Below are 20,557 nucleotides of genomic sequence, written 5' to 3' on the forward strand. Positions count from 1 at the left end.
ATTTTTATTCAAATGACGTTATTGTGCAACTGAAATATATGATAGATGATTGTTGTGTCGTACTTTGGAAAGTTCAAAGCCAACAGAGAGGCCATTGCCATTTTATCAGTGGAGTCTTACTCCTCCTAGGCTTCTGGTTCCCTTTATTGGCATTTCATGAGGACCTTGCTTATACCTATTAGCAATTTTTAAAGCTTGCAAGATTGGTTATTTTAATATTTATCATCCTTTTGTTTACTAGAAAGAAAAAATCACTCATCTCGAAAAATTTCTTTTAGAAAAGTTAATTTTTTTACCATTAGACTTCGATCTCCTTTAATCAATTATTTTAGGTCGAAAGAGAAAGAAATATTTAGGAAATCGTACAGCTAGTGATCTATCGTTTTTGCGTTTTTCTTTCTTTTCTCAAAGAAACTTAAAGTTGTGTTTTTTACCTGCAGTGAACTATTATTGGTCCATCAGAGTCAGGTCTGCCATTTTTCACAAGGTTTCGAAAACAGAGAAGATCATCCACATTTGATGGGACTTCACAATCAGGCCAACCAGTAAAGTGAAACTGGCATATCTTCCTTGTCTCGTTGTTCTTAAGATAAATATATACTCGTATGTAAAAAAAAAATATTAAAACTCAAGAATATCCTTCTTTACAGAAACAATAAGTCCTGCCTTTGCAATTTTTGAAATAATTTAATTACAATATTTCCGTATAATAAAATAAAGTGTATGTCTCTGAAAATGTGTGACCATTCGACAAAGAATGTTTTTACTCCTTGGCACCTGATCCCACTTTGATGTTTTGAGAAGTCCATGTTTTCTATCTACAATTCGTATTTTTTTTTATAGAACTTTGAGTTTGAACACCATTCCTAAACTTAATTCATATTCCATTTGTTCTTCTTGCAATTGCCCGAGTTTAAGCGTTATGCCCTTTTTAAAGATTGAATTGTTCATAGAATTTTTCTAGGTCGATAGATATGTTCGGTATCTTCGCATTTTTGTCTAATTTTATAAAAAAGGAATACTCTATCTGCTCTCAATGTTCACTACTATATGTTTGATCATGCAACGTTACAATTAGATTATCATGCTGTGATTAGAACACTTCTACGCCTGTGAAAGCGTGAAAAAAGAACTCATGATTAATTATATTAAATATATCAGCTATATATTTCAGAATAAAAACTGTGTAGCAAAAAGACAACAGGCAGAATACATCAGCTGTTAATTTGTAGGTCAAATAAAACGCAACATTTAGCTTCATTTTCCGTCTGCATGCTTTTGTTTACTACCTGTTCCACAATCATATATCTTATTGTATAATTTTCATTGTTGTCTTCGCATTCTAGTCGAATTCTGATGTTACCAAGCTCAATCACATCTTCAGGCCAATATTTCAGACATTTCATCTTCAAAATAAGTTTTAAAAAATTGATACAAGTAATTGGTTGTAGAATTACTTTTAAAGGATCTAGAATTCCTCTTTTTGATTCAAAATAATTATCTCACTTTGTCTCCTTCCATTAAGTTTGTCAGCATCACAATTCTAGAACTATTTTCTTGCCAGACCATTCTCCAGAAATCAATTAGAGTTAATGAAGTAAATGGCCCTACAAAATGAATTTAAAGAATCATGAGAAAAACGGTGTTCAAATCAAAAGGCCCAACCAGGGTCCGTGATGCTCACCTAAGTTATTTTTGTATAAAAATGAAATAAAATCGATACTTTCTTATTATTTTGGTTCTTTGTTAAACTTTGACCATCTATTATGACCCGCAGCCATGATTTGAACGACACTTAATCTACACTTAATGGAATTTGGCATATGAAGGGGCTTTCTACATGCTAAATAATTATTTTAACTTTTTCATCTCTGTTCCATTCATTCCAGTTATTTTGTTTTCTGTATTTACAATTTTATAATACTTTTTACAGAATCCATTTCTCCCCTCAAATTAATATTCAATCATCAGTTTATTCATTTGAAAATTATCCTTCACCGATTGCTTGTTTTATTTGCAATGAAATTTAATTCATTAGATGCAAACCGTCAAGGTTCAGTCTTCAAACTTAGTTATATGAAGTATTGGTCTCACGTAAATACTTATAAATTTGGGAAAATTATGTCCATCACAAATGTTGACTCATTGATAAAGCTGTCTTTGATGGCTAAAAAGATATTGGGCTGCTTTCAGTAATATTTTCTAAGTTGACACCTGTGGGACGTGAAGATTGATCCTCCGGATGAGATCATATAAACCTTGTCGCAGTAGATGCTGGTAGGAAAAAAAGATCCCTTACTGCTCAGTGGCCCTGAGTGCCGAGTAAAGGAAAATAAATTGCAGCTCTCCACCGGCAAGTGGTGGCGTCTGCATATGGGTGAAAAATTCTCGAGACGGACGTTAAACAATAAACAATTAATCAATCAATCCCTCTCAGTTGACACTACTCTTCCTTACTTGACTTTGTATTTTGTATATATGTAAATAAGCTCTTGTACCTCATACACCATTGTATGGTCTGAGAGTAAATAAACAAAGTCGATCGAACAAATGCTCGAAAGGTCGAAGTCTCGGCTGCGACTGAGCGGAGTCGATAAGAATAAGTAGCGGCAGTTTCTTTGTCAACGACGCAATACTTTTATACTGAAAGTTGAGGGTCTTTCGAGGACACCTTAAAAACAGAGATTCCGTGTCACAGCAGGTGCTGTCATGATTGAGAGATTTTACTGCTTAGACTTTAATTTGAAGCGTTTAACACGTAACCATATTTGAAAAATTCTCGATGTAGACGTAAAACAACACACAACCAGTCGATCTTTAGATGCATTATTTTTTTGTACCTTGCGCTGCAATGTAGGAATGTTTTCCTTGACTGTCCTATAATAAAGATAATTACCTTGTTTTAATATTGATTGAAGTGTTTCAAAGACAAATGTAGCAAGTATTGGTAATTCTAAACAAAAAGTGACGACCAACATCCTGGAAATATTCAACTGTTAAAAATTAAAATCAGGTTTAAAGTCTAAAATTGAAATTTTCTAAGCACATGTTTCCAGACCTCGATGTAACAGGCATTGATATAGTCATTCCTTCCTGGTGTGTCACATGTATTAAGTACAACTCGACAAAAGTCATCTAAAATCAAATTTAAAATTAAAATTAATATCACAAATATAAGTGTATTTTTCCGCATTAATGAATTCGAAGAAAGTTTCATTTTCTTCCTGATAAACAACGATTTGTTGATTATATTTGCTACGAAACCCTTTATATTGAGATATTAGAAATATAAAAAACAGAAGTGATTATGCCCTCATAAAATTTGTAGAACGTGACCAATGAACGTGGGAAACAGACTCAAAACTTAGGAGGGAATTCTATTTTGGAGGAAAAGAAATGACCGAGAAATAACAGTGTACATGATCCCTCTTTTTTTCAAGAAAAAAAAATGTTAAATATATCTTTTCATATGATCTTTTGTAAAGAATAGAGTGTGAATTGACGAAAAATAGAGATAATTCTGCTTTACCTTATACATGCTTAGTAATTTATTTTTATGGTAGAATTGTATGAAAGGCACCAAACTCTGTATTCAGTAAAAGTATTAAGACATTTTCGTGGCATGATTTTACATAAGGTCAAAGGTCATTTTAATCGTATACTTACAAGGATACACATATCGGTATCGATTTTTACAAATGTTCTCTGTCTTCAAGGCTTCTGTGCACAGGTCTAGTAGTCCAGTCGGTAAATTCTGAAACATGCACAAACTTAATTTATCTAGACTTATTGTTTCATAAAGTGATGAAAAAGAAATTACAAACACTCGGTTTAACTTACACTATGTACTTTTTGCATTTGTTAGAAGTAGTTAATTAAGATTTACATGTATCACTCTCTATTTTCCCATAAATGTTCGAAAGTTTGATGTAGTTTCTTAAAAAGACTGAAGTTTACCGCGAATTCGTCTTCTTCAAACTTGTTGTTTTCGCGTCTGATACGATGATTATCGATGAAGGTGTCCACGAGTAGCCTATGGCTTGTGGTGTTTGAGTACTCGGCATCTCTCTGGTTCTCTACGCTGACATTTACATATGTGATTTCTTCCAAAACAATAGAGTTTGCCCCGTCATTAAATGTGTTTTGCGACATAGGAACAACTTCAGTTTGCTCTTCATTTTCTTCTATCGCTTCCGGATGAATATATTTGATACAATTCCTATTTTCAGAACTATCTGATCTAAGACAAATATTATTAAAAGGATCATTACCATTATTGCTACAATATTTATGTCAACATTCATCTGAACTTCATAGTAAAAAACGAATAAAAATGATGAATTTTATTCAAACTATAGATTGTAAAAATGTTTCAAGAAATATATGGAGATAACAAACAGTATTCAAGCTCATATAATCTTTAAACAGTACAAATTTTGATCAGAGCAACCACGGACCTTCTAAACATCAGAAGGGGATCGGGTTCCATGGAGGAGTAAACATTCTCTGCCAACCGTTCATATCATCTGTGTGCACCTTGCCAGGGTCGGGAATCACAGAAAATCATTCGGTTTGCAAAATAGTCTAACAATCGGTATGAAAAATGTCACTTGTGTGTACAAGCAGAATATTTTAGAACCAAATATTTTTGCAAATGACCGCTGACAAGGTAAGTAAATTTACAAGTTCCATTTTTATTGAGAAAAAAAACAGCTGACAATGATATCAAAATGCGTGTACTTTATTCATCGTTGTGAATTGTTGTACATGAGTTTAAAAAATTCGTATTTTTTATGTCGTTGGGTTTAGTAAAAAAAAATTATTTCAAAGGAATTCTAGTGAATTCACATCTGATGTACACCAATTTTCTGATATATTGTTGCACAGTACTCCTGAATTTTCTTCTTCACTTTACTGATAATATTTCAGTGACAAGTGAATTAAGAAAGAGGCTTGGTAGAACATTAAAGGAAATCTAGTATGTATCTTTGTTGTAAGAATTGTATTTGTTGACATGTTGTAAGGATCAGGTAAGGACCTGGTCCTGCCTATAAATCTCTGGAAGTCCGAGTTTGCTCTGCAAACTGCTGTATGAGAATTTCTTATTTCTCTGTCTTTCGATCCACTGAGAAAAGTAATAATTTGATGAGGAACGACATGATCAGTATATCCTTCATCTGTTTAAACTCTAAAGTTTCTGCTTTTTTTTAAGAATACAAAAGAAATGATATTTATTGATTAGTGCAAGGGATTTTTAATATGTCTCAAGCATTTAAATAAAAAATGACCAAATACCTTTTAATAACAAAGAAGAAAACAAGTAAACACAGGACCACAACTCCAAAGATAACTCCAGTTAGGTCAGTCTTAGGCGATCCGTCATCTAAATTCAACGACAATACGGTAATGCAGTGAAATGAGTTTTTTTGTGAATTATATCAGACACCAAATCTGAAATAGGGAATGTTTGAATATGAAATATGTCCTTACTCACCTGAAAAAAAATGTCTTTAAAAGCAAGACTTGAACGAGTGTTTAGTTTTAATGTCTGTATGCCTGCTTGTCCGTTTAATTACCGTATTGAAGAATGAATTTTACAAATTGTAATATAAAACTTTGTAAATAAAATTGGAAGGAAAAGTAAAAAGATTACGAACAATCAATCTTAAAACTGTCATCGTTTTATGCCATCATAGCTGCACATTTTTGTTGAATTGTTAACTTTTTGTGAATCGAGATAAACAACACATTTAAAGATATAATCATGATTCGATCCCTATAATCTCAGAAAAATGAAGATAATCTATCAACAGTAGAAACGTTTTCTGAACTTGTTTCAGAGAAAAATAATGCATATGCGCATTACAGTCCCAACCATACAACTGTAATGTAAACAGAAAATTAAAATTATCCGAGTCAGGAAAACCTAATCTGATGACATGTGCTTCTCGTGCATCTCTTACTCAATTAAACATTACGCATCTTTTATTGTAGACCATTTCTTTACTGAGATCTTCTTTTTTGAATGTGTAAAACTTAAAAATTACATACTTTTCATTGAACCATTTGGATTTTTACTCTGTGCATCATCATTTCTTGTTGAGTCAAACGTGTTTCCAATTTTTCCTCTTTCAGCTGTTTTGGATATTTCGAAACCTTTTTCTGCATTATATTTGGAGCAGTTTTTTAAACATCCTATATCACAGCCCTGTTTGCATTTAGAAGGAAAATATGAGGAGCAAATTCCACCAATCGAAACCTGAGTAGAGCATCGAACACATTCACACTTCTTACAAAAGCTGTACACAGCAAAACAATCTGCAAAAGAGTATAATTAAGATGATAGCTATTAACCTATTTTTTTTAATTTGAAAGTAGAGGGTTTTCGGAGATAACGGAACAGTATTCAAGATTAAAAATTCATAAAACAATACAAAATAGGAGCAGAGCAAACACGGACCTCCAAAATATCAGAGGTGGGATCAGGTGCCTTGGATCTTGGAGTATCCCCTGCCGATCGGTCACACTTGCCGTGTGCTCCTTGTCATAATCGGAAAAAAGGAAACCCCTTTATCAATAAGGTGTATAAATAAGACTAACAGTTAGAATGAAAAACATCAGCCAGCATTTGACTCAATGATAAATTGTATTTGCTGACAAGGTCAATGTATCATAGGAATGGTCATAGGAATGATAATTAAAGCTTATTAATAGTTTAACGACCATTTTTTGAATTGGTCCACACGTGTGGTGTCAGCTCATCCTAATTAAAAATATATTATAATGCCGCACATTCATATCAAGCTATTAAATATTTTCTTTATAAAAACTTAAAATATTAAAACAGAAAGCTACCCCCTAGCACCTTAAGACTCTCAGACGACGTAAAATTTTGGTTTTTATACATTGGAAGTTAAAATTATGTAGAAGTTAAAATATGCTGTATTACATTCAATTTATATTGTATGTTAATCTAAAGCAATTACAAACAATACCTATGAGACTGACTTCATATAATCTTAATTTTCCATTGTCTGAACGATAGACAACAAATGATGTTCCCTCTATGTAACTCTGGCAGCACCGTGAGACGGATTCCTTCTCTCTGTTTACTGAAAACTCGTCACAAGTATGTTCCAAACTTGTATTACTTGAAGTAATTTTGATAATAAATTTTCCTAAAAGTAGAAATTATTCAATTTAGAGTCAAAACAGAAGTAATGTAATTTCCAAATTAAATTATATTAAATCAACTAATCATAAAATAATGTTACTTTGTGGATATATATATAAGAATGGGATATAACGAATATTATTTATAAAAAAAAATTCTATAGTTCATTCAAACGGTAGTAATATTTTAAAAATATCTACAATAAAAGTTTTCTTCCTAGGCACCTGAAGCCACCTCTTGGATTTCCAGGGATTTGTGTTTTATGCTCCCTCGTTACCACCATTTTAGTTCATTATACATACATGCATGCACAGACTAGATTGATTTGAGGATATAAATTCAGACCTTAGAATATCTTCATTCTCCATTATGAAGTTTGACGGTGAACGCCAAACAAAACAAAGTATATTGATAATTCTCACAACAAACCTTGACCAGAAATAATGGTAAAACATGTAAAATTGATTGGGTCTTCGAAATCAACTCTCCAAAAGTTGTTGATTGCTTCGTTTGTTTGGGTAAACGTTGTTGCATTTTTGTCAACAGCGAGGTTTTCAAGGTTTTGTGAGTAGGAGTCGTTTTCTATATAATCCACAGAAGATTGACGTAAAGACTTAATTTTCATTCCCACCGAGTCTGTAATAAAAAAAATAGCATCAATAACACCTTAAACAACAAATAACTCTTAATTTTATGCACAGACACACAGAGAGAGAGAGAGAGAGAGAGAGAGAGAGAGAGAGAGAGAGAGAGAGAGAGAGAGAGAGAGAGAGAGAGAGAGAGAGAGAGAGAGAGAGAGAGAGAGAGAGAGAGAGAGAGAGAGAGAGAGAGAGAGAGAGAGAGAGAGAGAGAGAGAGAGAGAGAGAGAGAGAGAGAGAGAGAGAGAGAGAGAGAGAGTAAATTTTATTATGATTATTGTTCAAATTTAATTAATGATCGATGTTAGAAAAATCTACGAACAACAGGTTATGAAACAAAAAAAAACTGAAATAGTTGCCACAATGGAGAAAGTAGACCCTGCTGAATGGTTACTTGATGCGAGCCTTAATTAATGATCAGGTACACAAAACATTCTGAATTGAATTTTAGAATAAGACAATTGATATAACACATATCAGCCTAAACCGTGAGTCGACCATATGATGGATTGTGCTTGTTAACAACCATAGAATTTAAACGTTATTTATTGGAATTCCTGTTACATCATTTTATCTGTTGGCAAGCATGTCTTTCTGCAACCCTATGGGTTGTTAGATCCCCGAGAAATTTACGAACTTCCAACGGATCAATCTCTTAAACAGTGGTCATTCAGAAAAACTTGTTAACCAAAAGCTATTCCTTTATAAGTATCTTGGTAGGGTTTTTGATATCTATAGCCAAAGTAAAATTTTTCATTTTTTTTTTTGCAGCACTGTAAATCTATATCCCATATTATTGACTATGATAGCCATGAACCTTCTTTTTTCGTACTTCTCTATATTGAAGGAGTGTTGCTGAAATGGGTAGGCAAACCCGGGCCGGGCCAATTAAACGCCGGGGCAGATCGAGATTTTTCAATTTTTTGTCTTAATACTTTATCGATCGAGCTGAAATTTTCAGATTCTATTCTATATATTCGCTGACAAAATTACCTTTAAATACTCATTAATATTGTAAATGGTAAAATGGGTAGGCATTTTCTTAAGACCAAAACGTACGTTTTCTGACATACGTAACAGAAAGTCCATAAAGTTATGATTAATTCTGGTGTTTAAGAATATATATGAACTAAAAATTAATATGTCTTCATTGGTTATTGCAATATTTACGTACATTAAAACCGGATCCGATCACCCGGGATAAACCTGAAAAATCCGGAATAAATGTACAGGTTACTTGATTTTCCTGAAGATTAACATTTAATCTAAACAGTTCCAAACCCAATTTAAATTGATAATTTAAATTATTAAATTAAAAAGGACCTCCATGTGGTTAGAGATGCGCAATGTTGAAAAAGTGATGGCTAAACATCCTCCGATAGAAATAATTGGCTTTCATTATTTCTGAATTTCCTGGTTTGCCCCGGGTGATCGGATCCGGTTTTAATGACCCAGTTTTTCTGAAAATGCGTAAATTCTGCATACCTATAGCTTTTATAATGTAAAACTAATTATATTTAGTTATAATAGAGTGGAAAATATCGGAAAAACCCACAAATGTAATGGTTTAATGAGTCGTAATTCTAAAATACCGAAATCTCGAACTGCCCCGGCTTTTAATTTGCCCCGGCCTGGGTTTACCTACCCATTTTACCAACACTCATATTGAAGGAAGTGCCAAACTATGTTCGTCAATCACATTCGGTGGCATATTTATTTTTGTAGTGCCATCTTTTTGCTGTATACCTAATGTTTTTATATTTTTTGCAAATATTGTTTATCGGTAAATTTAGGGGATCAGTATATTAATATGTATTTGTGCGATTACCTTTTGTTCTGATCCCCTATCATGTATTGTATATATTTTTTCTTATTTCGTCATTTTAATAAATGACATTTTTCAAAAAACAACGGTGTTGATTTTATTTGAATTTATCACAGCAAAAACAGAGCTGCGGTGAGATTGTGCAGCATGAGGAAACATAAAACAACAATTATGTAAATAATTTCATTTATGTGTTGAATGCTGTATTTTTTAATTTCTTTTGTCTAAATGTAAGTAATTAGATGTTCTATTTTGTTGTCAAAATTCAATGTTTTGATTTTCTCCATTTGCTGGAATTCTCCCAGGCCTTTCAAGTGTCGGGTTCCATGTTATGTAATTTTCCCCAGTTTTTCTTTTTCGGCTGCTTGTTACACAACTCCAAAATTTTCCATGGTCAAACCAGAAATAGACAAGCAGCCAATCAGAGTTGTCCATTATAATCACGTGTTTTGATGCTGTCTGTAACTGACCAGTCAGCGCTGGGTCATTCTCGCTTTGTTGACGCTATCAATAACAGCAAAAAATTTGGCACACCCACCACCACCCCAGCTTTTCCTACCTTGCATTTATATGTTTTAAATTGATATACAAATTACATTTGACACATTGGCATATTTATTTTTGTAGTGCCATCTTTTTGCTGTATACCTAATGTTTTTATATTTTTTGCAAATATTGTTTATCGGTAAATTTAGGGGATCAGTATATTAATATGTATTTGTGCGATTACCTTTTTTCAAAATCAACACACTATCATGTATTGTATATATTTTTTCTTATTTCGTCATTTTAATAAATGACATTTTTCATGTCAACAACGGTGTTGATTTTATTTGAATTTATCACAGCAAAAACAGAGCTGCGGTGAGATTGTGCAGCATGAGGAAACATAAAGTGTATTTTTAGGAATTTTTGAAGCTATTAAATAGCTTAACAGTTTGGCAATCATTCTTCTTAACTGGTCCATACTTGTAGTGTTATCTCATCCTTATTATAAAAATATTATAATGCCGCACATCCATATCAAACTATTAAATACATTTATGTTATTTACCTCCTTCCACACCTCCTACGCCAATGTGTTTGGGTTTTAATTTTATATCTTAGCGTTTTCTGACCCATTTTCATGATTTTTCGGTTATAAGTTTACATATATAGTTTTATTGTGTGTAAAAAAACAACTCTTCATTTTTATACCATTTATAACTTACATTAATTTCAGTGTACAAAAGTTTGGGAGAAATGTACCGTCAACAGGTAATTAAATAGAAGTTAAAATACAGGTACATTTACTATAGGATTATATAGGAAAATGCCAATTTTTAGCACTTTTAAGCAAATTATACAAATACTACAATAGACATTTTGTTCGAACTATAATATTTGATCAGTAATATTATATTATACAATATATGTAAGAAACGCAAAATTCTACCCACTTGTTACTAGAGGGGGCATCTCAAAATGCAAAAAAATTAGCAAATTTTCCTATTTTTATAGAGTATTACAAAATTTGACTTACACAGTGGATTCACATAAAAACTTTAAAAAAAATTGGAGATACTCTCAATTTTCTATGTTTTAAATTTCAAGAGCGTATGTTTATTACTTTTACTTTAATAATATTTTTATTACCCCTTTCTTTAAGAGCTACAGATTATCATAAAAAAACACACTAACGAATCAACCTACCTATCAATTGCATATATTTAAAAAATTAACTATATCAAATTCTAATTACAGTTTTATACCTTTAATTTCTTAATTTTGTTTAATTTTAATAATTAAACGAAAAAAGCTGCATTAAAACCGTAAATACGCTTCATTTTACCGTGATGCGCAAAATATTGCGCAATGGAAACTATGGTCGGTCCCCATAAGTTATTTTTACTGGAAATTTGAATTATCTCACTTTACAAAATTAGTTTATTTATCATCTTTATATTTTGTGTCTGCAAAATTTATACGTCATTATTGATAATAATTTTGAGAATTTCATAACAAATTATTTAAAGTTACAAAAGTAGCAACACACAACAAATTGTTTTACAAACTTTTATTTATTGAAGAAGGATGAGATAATATGTTTAAGTGTTAGAGGATTATGGAAAGAATTAAGAAATTTGATGGGTATTTGGGGTGTTTAACATAAATACTTATTGTATTAATATAAATATTTTTTAAAATAATGTTTAAAAGAGAAGGCTTTCTCCCCTACGCCTTTCGACTCTCAGACGTACGATATTATGTTTTTATATATTGGAAGTTAAGATTAACCTATAAATTAGATTCGTTACATCTTTTTTAAGGTAAATCAAGAACAATTTACTGGAATGCTTACTTCCAAGATTTTCTGTTAAACGACTTCTTTATTATCCGATGTTCACTGTTCTTTTTACGTATATTCACGAGTCAAAAAACAAAAGATTATGACGTGCATTCACATTTGCGTAAAAATTATCAAAACAAATATCAACAAATTAAATAGAAGTTAAAATATGCATAGTATACATTTAATTTATCAGGTTTAAGTCGATCAGTTAATTGTAATGACTTTAAAGCAATCACAAACTATACCTGAAAGACTGACTTCATATAATCTCAATTTTCCATTGTCAGAACGATAGACCACAAATGATGTTCCCTCTATGTAATTTCGGCAGCACCGTGAGACGGATTCTTTCTCTTTGTTTACTGAAAACTCGTCACAAGTATGTTCCACACTTGTATCACTTGAAGTAATTTTGATTCTAAAATTTCCTAAAAGTGGATATTATTTAATTTAGAGTAAAAACAGAAGTATTATAATTTCAAGACTAAATACGAATAATCATAAAAGTACTTTACGTTATGGATATATATGAGAATGAAGATAACGAATTAATTAATTATCTATGAAAAGATCTCTAGTCAATTCAAATAATAGTAATATTCTAAAATTCTCTACAATAAAAATTATCATGTTTATCTTTTTAAACACCTGAAGCCACCTCTGGGATTTCTAGAGTTCGTGTTACATGCTTTTTTACAGACTTGGATAGTTTATATATTTTAAGATCGTTAACCGTAACCATCACTTTAGTTCATTACACATACATGTATACATAAATTAAATTGACTGGAATATATATATTTATAATGTTTTGTATTGATTTTTTTATTTTCCAATCCAATTATATTATTTAAAAAATTGCTTAACTACCATAAGTATGGTATATCTTATTTTCATATGTCTTGTTTTATTCAGACCTAAGGATATCTTCTGTTTCCATAATGAGGTTTGACGGTGAATGTGAAACATAAAAATGTATAAAGGTACTGCTGTCAACAAACCTTGACCACAAATAATGGTAAAACATGTAATATTGACTGGGTCTTCAAAATCAATTCTCCAAAAGTTGTTGATTGCTTCGTTTGTTTGTGTAAACGTTGTTGCATTTTTGTCAAGAGCGAGGTTTGCAAGGTTTTCTGAGTAGCTGTCATTACCCATATAATCCATAGAAGATTGACGTAAAGACTTAATTTTCATTCCCAACGAGTCTTAAATGAACAGAAAAAGAATTAGCATAAATTACATTATAAGCAATAAATAACCCTTAAATTTATACAAACACACTATCGGAGAGAGAGGGATTGTTTAACGCCGAGTTGGGAATGTCTCAGTCATATTTTGGCGGTGAGCAATTCTAATTACGAACACTGTTCACCGTAATTTAATTAGTGAAAGTTAAAGAAAACTAATCACGATCTATGTAAGGTATATCTACAAACAACAGGGTATGAAACAAGGACCTTTGATAGTTCCAGAGTTGGGAATAGTTGACAACGTGGTCAAACATTCTGAATTCAAATTTAGCTTAAAACAATTGATGTGACACACATTAGCCTATACTGTGAGTCGACCTAATGATGGATTGTATTTGTTTAAAAGGATATTATAGAACAACCATAGAATTTACGAAATGATGACTTAAACGTTATTTATTTAAATCTCCATTACATCATTTTATCTCTTAGATACCTGCTTTCGAAACTGATCGTACTTACGGCATGGTTTTAAGTACCGTACAAGTGGAAATTTTAGCGAGACCCAAATTTAGCGATTTGTGCTTAAAAACTGGTATTTTATTTTTAGCGAGATGCAATTTTAGCGATTTTAAAATGTTCACCAAAGAGCCTTTTGAAATAAAACACAATTTATTTTTAGCGATATCAGCACCCTCGCTAAAAATGCCAAAATTAAATCCTCGCTAAAAATTCTACTTATACGGTATATAAGTTTGGTTGAGTTAGCATCGTTAATATATAGAAATTGTTTGATAGTCTTACTGGTGCACTGTTAGAAACACGTCTAAGTAAGAAAGTTGAATGGTAGACTCTGTGGTCTGTTTCATTTTAAGTTCACTAGGCTAGATGAATTAGAGAAAAAATATTATTTACGTTTAATATTAGTAGATTTTCATAGAAAAAAAATATGGTTTGCTGAGAAAAAAAAGTGAAATGTCATACATCTCGCTAAATCCTCTGATATTCCTTCATGTAAAGTATTTTCTGATATTCCATATTTATCCAATGATGTCTCTTCGCTATCTTGTGTTGTGATAGTAGTTTCAATTGGCATATTCGTGTATGTTAGATTGCTGGTAAAAGTTACAAACATTTCTTTTCTCTTTCTGCATTGTGAGCCATGATACCCCTCCTCACATTGGTCACAATTTTCAGAGCTGCTACAACGCACACAATGTCTGATAAAATTATTACATGCATAACAAACCGGTGGTCTTACAAATCCGGGATAACATTGACTACATGTTTCATTTTTCGTGTTACAATCTCCTGCACATCTTGAACAAGCTTTACACGTTCCGTTCTTAATATCACACCTGGAGCAGTTATTTGGACACCGTAGACCACAGTCATCTCCGTATTTAGAAGGAGGGCAGGATAAACACATTCCGCTGTTAGCATCACAGGTAGCACAATGCCTGCACCGGATACAAGACAAGCCATGTTTTTCATCCTGAACAGGCTGCAAATCAAAACATGTGCTATTTTTTAAATTTAATAATGCTAATTCATACAAAAGAAAATATCAGAATGTCATAACTGAGTAATGATGTTTACGTTTTGAAACTAATTGTGGAATTTTAAACAGTTACGATTTTATTTCAAAGAATGACATTCTTCAAAACACTAAGCAGATACACTAACTCGAACTCTTGAAATCTCAAGAAATCTTTGAAATGCATAGCAAAAAGTCAAAGAAGCAAAGAAAAAGACGAACAAATATTGCAATGTCAATAAAAACAATCTTTATTTATTTACAGTAGTCAATTTGTTGTTTCTCGTCTAGACGCCACAACTTGCCGATGGAGCGCTGTAATTTATGTCGGGACCCTATACTCGGCACTTATGGCCATTGATCAGTAAAGGGTCTTTTGGGCAACACCTACTGCGACACGGGACCTCGGTTTGTACGGTCTCACCCGAAAGACCGGTCTCCACGTCCAACAATGGAATTCAAACCCGCGATCAATTCTTTACTTTGCGACTCTAGAGCAGACGCCTACACCACGCGGGCGACATCATTATTTGCTGTGGCCTTCAACTCGACATTTAGATATATCGACGACATATTGTCGATTAGCAATGGTAATTTCCATTCCTACTTATATACGATATATCCTGGTTAGCTTGAGATAAAAGATAACACAGAGTCTGACACACCTGCTTCATACTTGGATATTTTACTTGAAAAAGACGTTAATGGTAATCTAACAACCAACGTATCTGATAAACGTGATGACTTTAACTTTTCTTCTTTTCTTCTTTTTCAACTTACCTTACTTATGCAGCAATACACAGTACAAATATCTCAGTTGATTCGATACTCAAGAGCATGCTCTACGTATGAACAATTTGTAAAACGAGGTAAATTGTTGACAAGCAAGTTGATGAAACAAGAATATCAGCAGTCTCGTTTAAAGTCATCATTTTGTAAGTTCTATGGTCGATACAATGATTTTGTCAGCAAGAAAAATTTATCATTCAGTCAAATGATAACTGACTTCTTTTTCATACTGATTTTTAGTCCATTATTTATACACTGAATTGACGACGGATGTTTCCGTTATTTCCCGAGCATGACAAGGAGTACACGGCGGGTGAGACCGGTCGGCAGGGGATGCTCACTCCTCCATGGCACCTGATCCCACCTGATCCACCTCTGATGTATCGGAGGTCCATGTTTGCTCTTCCCCTATTTTGTATTGTTTTATGGACTTGAATATTGATATTGAATACTGTTCGTTATCTCCATATCCTTCTTAGTACAATGTTGTCTAGATTTTGATCTAACTCTTGTAGATCTAAGACGGAATCCATCATGGGTGACATTGGGAGGTGGGCTCGCTTTCAATACTTTTATTATACTTATAAGTTATACGTTAAGTTATAAATTATAAATTTATTTTTACTTTTGCGTGACCATGACAAGAAACACACTGCCGGTGTAATCAGTGCTTGCGCCTTAATGGTATTTGATCCTTCCTCTAAGGCTTTTAGAAATCCGTGTTTGCATGTTTTGCGACGCAAAACAAGTGATTTTTAAATATGTTTCAATTTTTGTAATCGTAACCAACTTTATAGTTGAGTATAGTTTATATCCGTATTTACGATCGATGAGAACGTCAAGCATACATACTTCTCAGAATAACTTCATAAAGTCGTAGTATCCCAAAGTCTGTACGGGTGATCTCAAAAGTATCTCCCTGAAGTGGTTTCTGACAGCACCGAACAGCCTTCTCCTCCTGTGTTTTTATCTCCAAAAACTTCTGACAAATCTTTGTTGAATTCTTTATACTCATCAAACCTACGGCAATCTGGAAATTACCTATTTCATAAAATATTAAACATTAGAAGGATTAAGATGAACAAAACATGATTGGACAGCAGGTACTGCCTATATGTCCTCTCTGTAAGGAAAAGATGTTATTTGTTAATTACCTAGCCGTAGCGCATACATGCAATTATGAGGTACTACGTATGTCAAGTGAAATTCTTTTTAAAAATCTGACATAATACAATAAATTCACATTGAAAGTCTGGACATTCTAATAAAATCCACAAACCTCCACTTGATATGATTGTAAAACATGATATATTTATCGAGCTTGTAAAATCAATTCTCCAGTAGTTGTTGATTGCTATTTTCGTTTGTGTAAACGTAGAGTTATCTCCGTCAATAGCAAGAGATGCAGAAAGAGTGTTGTTGATGATAGTTGAGTTCTCAATGGAGGACTGACTAACGGACGAGTAGTTCCAAAACAAGTAGACTGAAATAAGATAAATTTTAAAAACATGAATACCCCTCAAAATAAATGGACTTCAGAAGCGACAAAATATCCGTGCGACCGAATAATTTTGGTTAGGATCGTAAACTGTTGCCAAAATAATCGCATATTAGACTGTTGTGCATTAAATCTTGCGATATATTTGTCTATATGCGACTGTTGTAGAATTTTTTTTTTAATTTTGGAAACATCTCTCGTTTCAAAAAATAAGCATTGAAAAAAGCTTATACAAAAGAGAAAACAAGCCGTGCACAATTCCTTCAATTATATGAAAATCAAATTAAATTTATGAATTTTTAAAGAAAAAGGCAATTGATTGATCTCATAAAAACCACGAACAATACAAATTTAAGAAAGGGACATAAACATGGACAGCAGAAATTTCAGGTGATCAAGTGTTTAGTAGGAGTAAACATCCGCCATAATATTGACTGTTTATTTCTTATCTAAATTCAGGACAAAAAGAAAGACCTTACAATTGGTATGAAAACAGTCAGGCAAAATAGGAACCAGTGATAGGTTATGTTTGTTCATAAGTCTGTTAAAACGATCATAGAATTAACAAAATACCGATTTTAAATGAGGTTGTTGGAATTCCTGTAACATGAACTTTTGTGTAAAAGATTAATCATCATTTTGTATTATCGAATTATTTGTTAATAACCTGCCTCGGTTTAGAAATTGTATGTATGAAGAATATGCAGCTGCGTATCTAATTAACCAAAAGATATACCTGCCCTACCATGAAATAGTATTTTCTAGTTAAGTCAGTGGTTTTGGCTTGTTAAACCTTCGCGTACCCCTCATGGGTTTGGGAAGTCTCAATTGTTACTGATCAGACATTTTTTCCTGGTTACAACAAATGAAAAATACGTGTCTGTTCTCAGTATACAAAGAACAATTAAGGTTGGTAACCAAAATTTTCTCCATGTTAAAAGGGGTTCGCTTTGTTTAATTGTCACAAGAAGGGAAAACATATTAGATAAAAAGAAACTTAATTTATAAAAGTATATTTTTAAAAAAAACTTTATTTCAAAGATAAATTGCTAATTTTCTCTTTTTATGAATAAATCTCAATCGTGTCTCCAATCAATACTTATGGAAATCCTAGAAAATTGTTAAATGCATCTCTATATGATCAATTGCCAATTTCTTTCATTGTAAATTGCAAGCTTTTTTATAAAAATAAAAAAAATAATAAATGCGCAAAGCACCTACCTCTTAAGTTGCAGATCAAAATAAGTAACACTACCAGCATCTTTGCACATTAAACTCATTCTATTGATTTTTTTTATAAAAATGTTTGGTTCGCAATTTATTTCCCTACTTCAGAATAGGCATCAAACTCGATTGAATTTTTTTTTTATTTCCAAGTATGTTTTGATTATATACTACTATACTAGGTAGTAAAAAAGTGACCTTGGTGCTTTGAATGCATAAAATACCTAGGTTATTGTTGATTTCCTCTGTCACACAAATGTGTGAGAGTGCTTTAAGAACACTCAATCCATTTAACCTGTTAATAGGCATTTATCTGCTTGTTTGCATATCAATATTGACCTTAAAAGATTTCTAAATAACTGTATAAACAAATCAAAGTCCTGATTGTACTGAAAGCCTGATTAAAATGATTTTAATCACGGCAATTATGCATAAGTTATATAATTTGATAAGTTAACATTTCATTTCTATCCCATTTTGATTGCTTGTCATAGGCTTAAAATTTCTCCACATTCTCTATGGATACTAGAGATGACGCTGTCTCTGTATTTTCAGTTTTTCTACAAATAAGTGACCACGAAAAATTACTCTGATTTTAGATTTTAAAAAGTGTAAAGAGTTTGGTTAATTTTATGCATAAAACGGCCCTGCATATACCAATTTATTGACAAACACATTATGTTCCATTTTAAGCATAAAAATAAAGTAGAGACTTTGAACTTTACTTTCCTATTAAATTTTTGCTCCTTAAACTCCAGGCCTGGAGATCATAAATTGAGACCAGACTGAAGTCAAAATTTTGATTTTGAATATCTTTTCATTTATAAAGCATACTTTATCAGAGAATAGCAGGTTTGTATACATGTATTTCAATTTAAACATATGTTATAAATTTTGATTTGTTATCAAGATTATTTCAGAAGTTATATTGATTTTAAATTTTGACTTAAGTCTATTCTCAGTTTATGGTCATGGAACCAGGTATTGAAACACATGCTTTATGGAATTGCAATGTTCTTGAATTTTAATGAAAACAGGTATATTTGAGTACTTTCAGATAAGAAAATTAATATGAACGCACCATCTGATCTAAAAAAAAAAAAAAAAACATATCTTGCTATCCTCAGAAACAGTTCTATCATTTACTAGCTGCAGAATTCCGACATATAAAGCAGAGAGCTACAGATCCAAGCATTGTAAAAACCTTCGATTTACGCCGACGATTTTTTCTCTCACTTCGGGTATTTTTTCTTGTATATAATACTTTTTTCAGCTTTTAAATGGTAAATAATAATTAATCATGCATTTAACTTCAATTCCTGATAATTTACATACATTTCAACGCTAACAAATGGCTGTTTGTGGTTACGGACGTCGAAATGGAACTCTTTTAAACTGGCATTACAAAACTATTTACAGGGCTGTTTTGGACCGTTAAAAGGTAAATAAAGTATCAGAAATAAGTGTTGAATATATGATTAATTATATGGTAATATCCTAAAAGCCAGCGAAAGCTTAAATTACACGAAATAAATACCTAAAGTAGCGACAAAAGATCGTCGGCGTAAATCGAAGGTTTTTACAACACTTGGATCTGTAGCTCTCTGCTTTATCTGTCCGAAATATCTCAAGCAGAGAGCTACAGTTCTGCAGCAAAACATTTACAAGTTTTTTTTTATTTTCGATCTATAATTAATATATATTAAATATTAAAAATAGGCTTAAAATTGAGGGTTTTTGTAGACTTTTTCAGAATATAAGAAAATTGACGCATTTCGTGACGTCATAATGCACTGACTAGCCAGGAAATTACCTCATGTTTGATGGACATACAATCATCAAAGGTATAAATGATATTTAATGCATTGATAGCTAAAATTTAGCAGTTTCAGGGCCAAAAAGTCATAGATCAATCTTGTTATTTGATTTATTTAATCATTTTTTAAAATCCAGTTTATCTTCATTAATTGTTCAGCGCTTTTGGGTTATTCTAGAATTTATATTTACACATGTAGGAGTACTGTGCAACAATATATTCGAGAAGTGGTGAAAATCTGATTAAATTACTTAAAACTTCCGAAGACTTTTTGGAAAATTTGGAACCATTACATTTTACCAAGATCAGCAATATAAAGACTTACAACTTTTTCAATTCATATACAACCATTTCCCTCAATAAATTAAAGTCCAAGCTATTTGATATCAAGGACAGCTTACTCAGTAAAAATGGAACTCGTGATCGTAAATGTAGTTACCTTGTCATCAATTATTTGCAAAATTATTCCGATAAAAAATATTTTAATTGTACGTACAAGTACTCAGAAGTTTATATTTAAAGTATGCTTGA

At 32.0% G+C, this 20,557-nt stretch overlaps 1 protein-coding gene across 1 annotated transcript; it reads right to left on the reverse strand.

Moving 5' to 3' along the window:
• Positions 1 to 105: 105 nt before the first annotated feature.
• On the reverse strand, positions 106 to 18,519 carry LOC134238859 (uncharacterized). Its single transcript, XM_062720963.1, has 19 exons — positions 18,435 to 18,519; positions 16,768 to 16,971; positions 16,341 to 16,529; positions 15,996 to 16,057; positions 14,147 to 14,666; positions 12,971 to 13,177; positions 12,215 to 12,397; positions 7,604 to 7,810; positions 6,996 to 7,178; positions 6,052 to 6,318; positions 5,296 to 5,383; positions 3,958 to 4,240; positions 3,667 to 3,754; positions 3,059 to 3,135; positions 2,841 to 2,877; positions 1,507 to 1,607; positions 1,290 to 1,406; positions 435 to 583; positions 106 to 175 (listed from the first exon to the last, which is right to left on the reverse strand). Exons 1-19 carry the CDS (start codon positions 18,517 to 18,519, stop codon positions 106 to 108), a joined length of 3,117 nt encoding a protein of 1,038 aa, XP_062576947.1.
• Between the last annotated feature and the right edge of the window lie 2,038 nt (positions 18,520 to 20,557).

The sequence above is a fragment of the Saccostrea cucullata genome, unplaced genomic scaffold (genome assembly GCF_032062105.1).
Source record: "Saccostrea cucullata isolate Sc308-1 unplaced genomic scaffold, CSIRO_AGI_Scuc_v1 ctg729, whole genome shotgun sequence".
Lineage (NCBI taxonomy): Eukaryota > Metazoa > Mollusca > Bivalvia > Ostreida > Ostreidae > Saccostrea > Saccostrea cuccullata.

Excerpts from the sequence above, each read along its gene's own strand:
- LOC134238859 (XM_062720963.1), bottom strand. The coding sequence starts at position 18,519 with ATGCCTATTAACAGGTTAAATGGATTGAGTGTTCTTAAAGCACTCTCA. Across the intron at positions 16,058-16,340 it reads TTATGAAGTTATTCTGAGAA|TATTGAAAGCGAGCCCACCT; the intron begins GTATGTATGCTT and ends GTATAATAAAAG. Across the intron at positions 176-434 it reads CCAATAATAGTTCACTGCAG|GTATAAGCAAGGTCCTCATG; the intron begins GTAAAAAACACA and ends AATTGCTAATAG.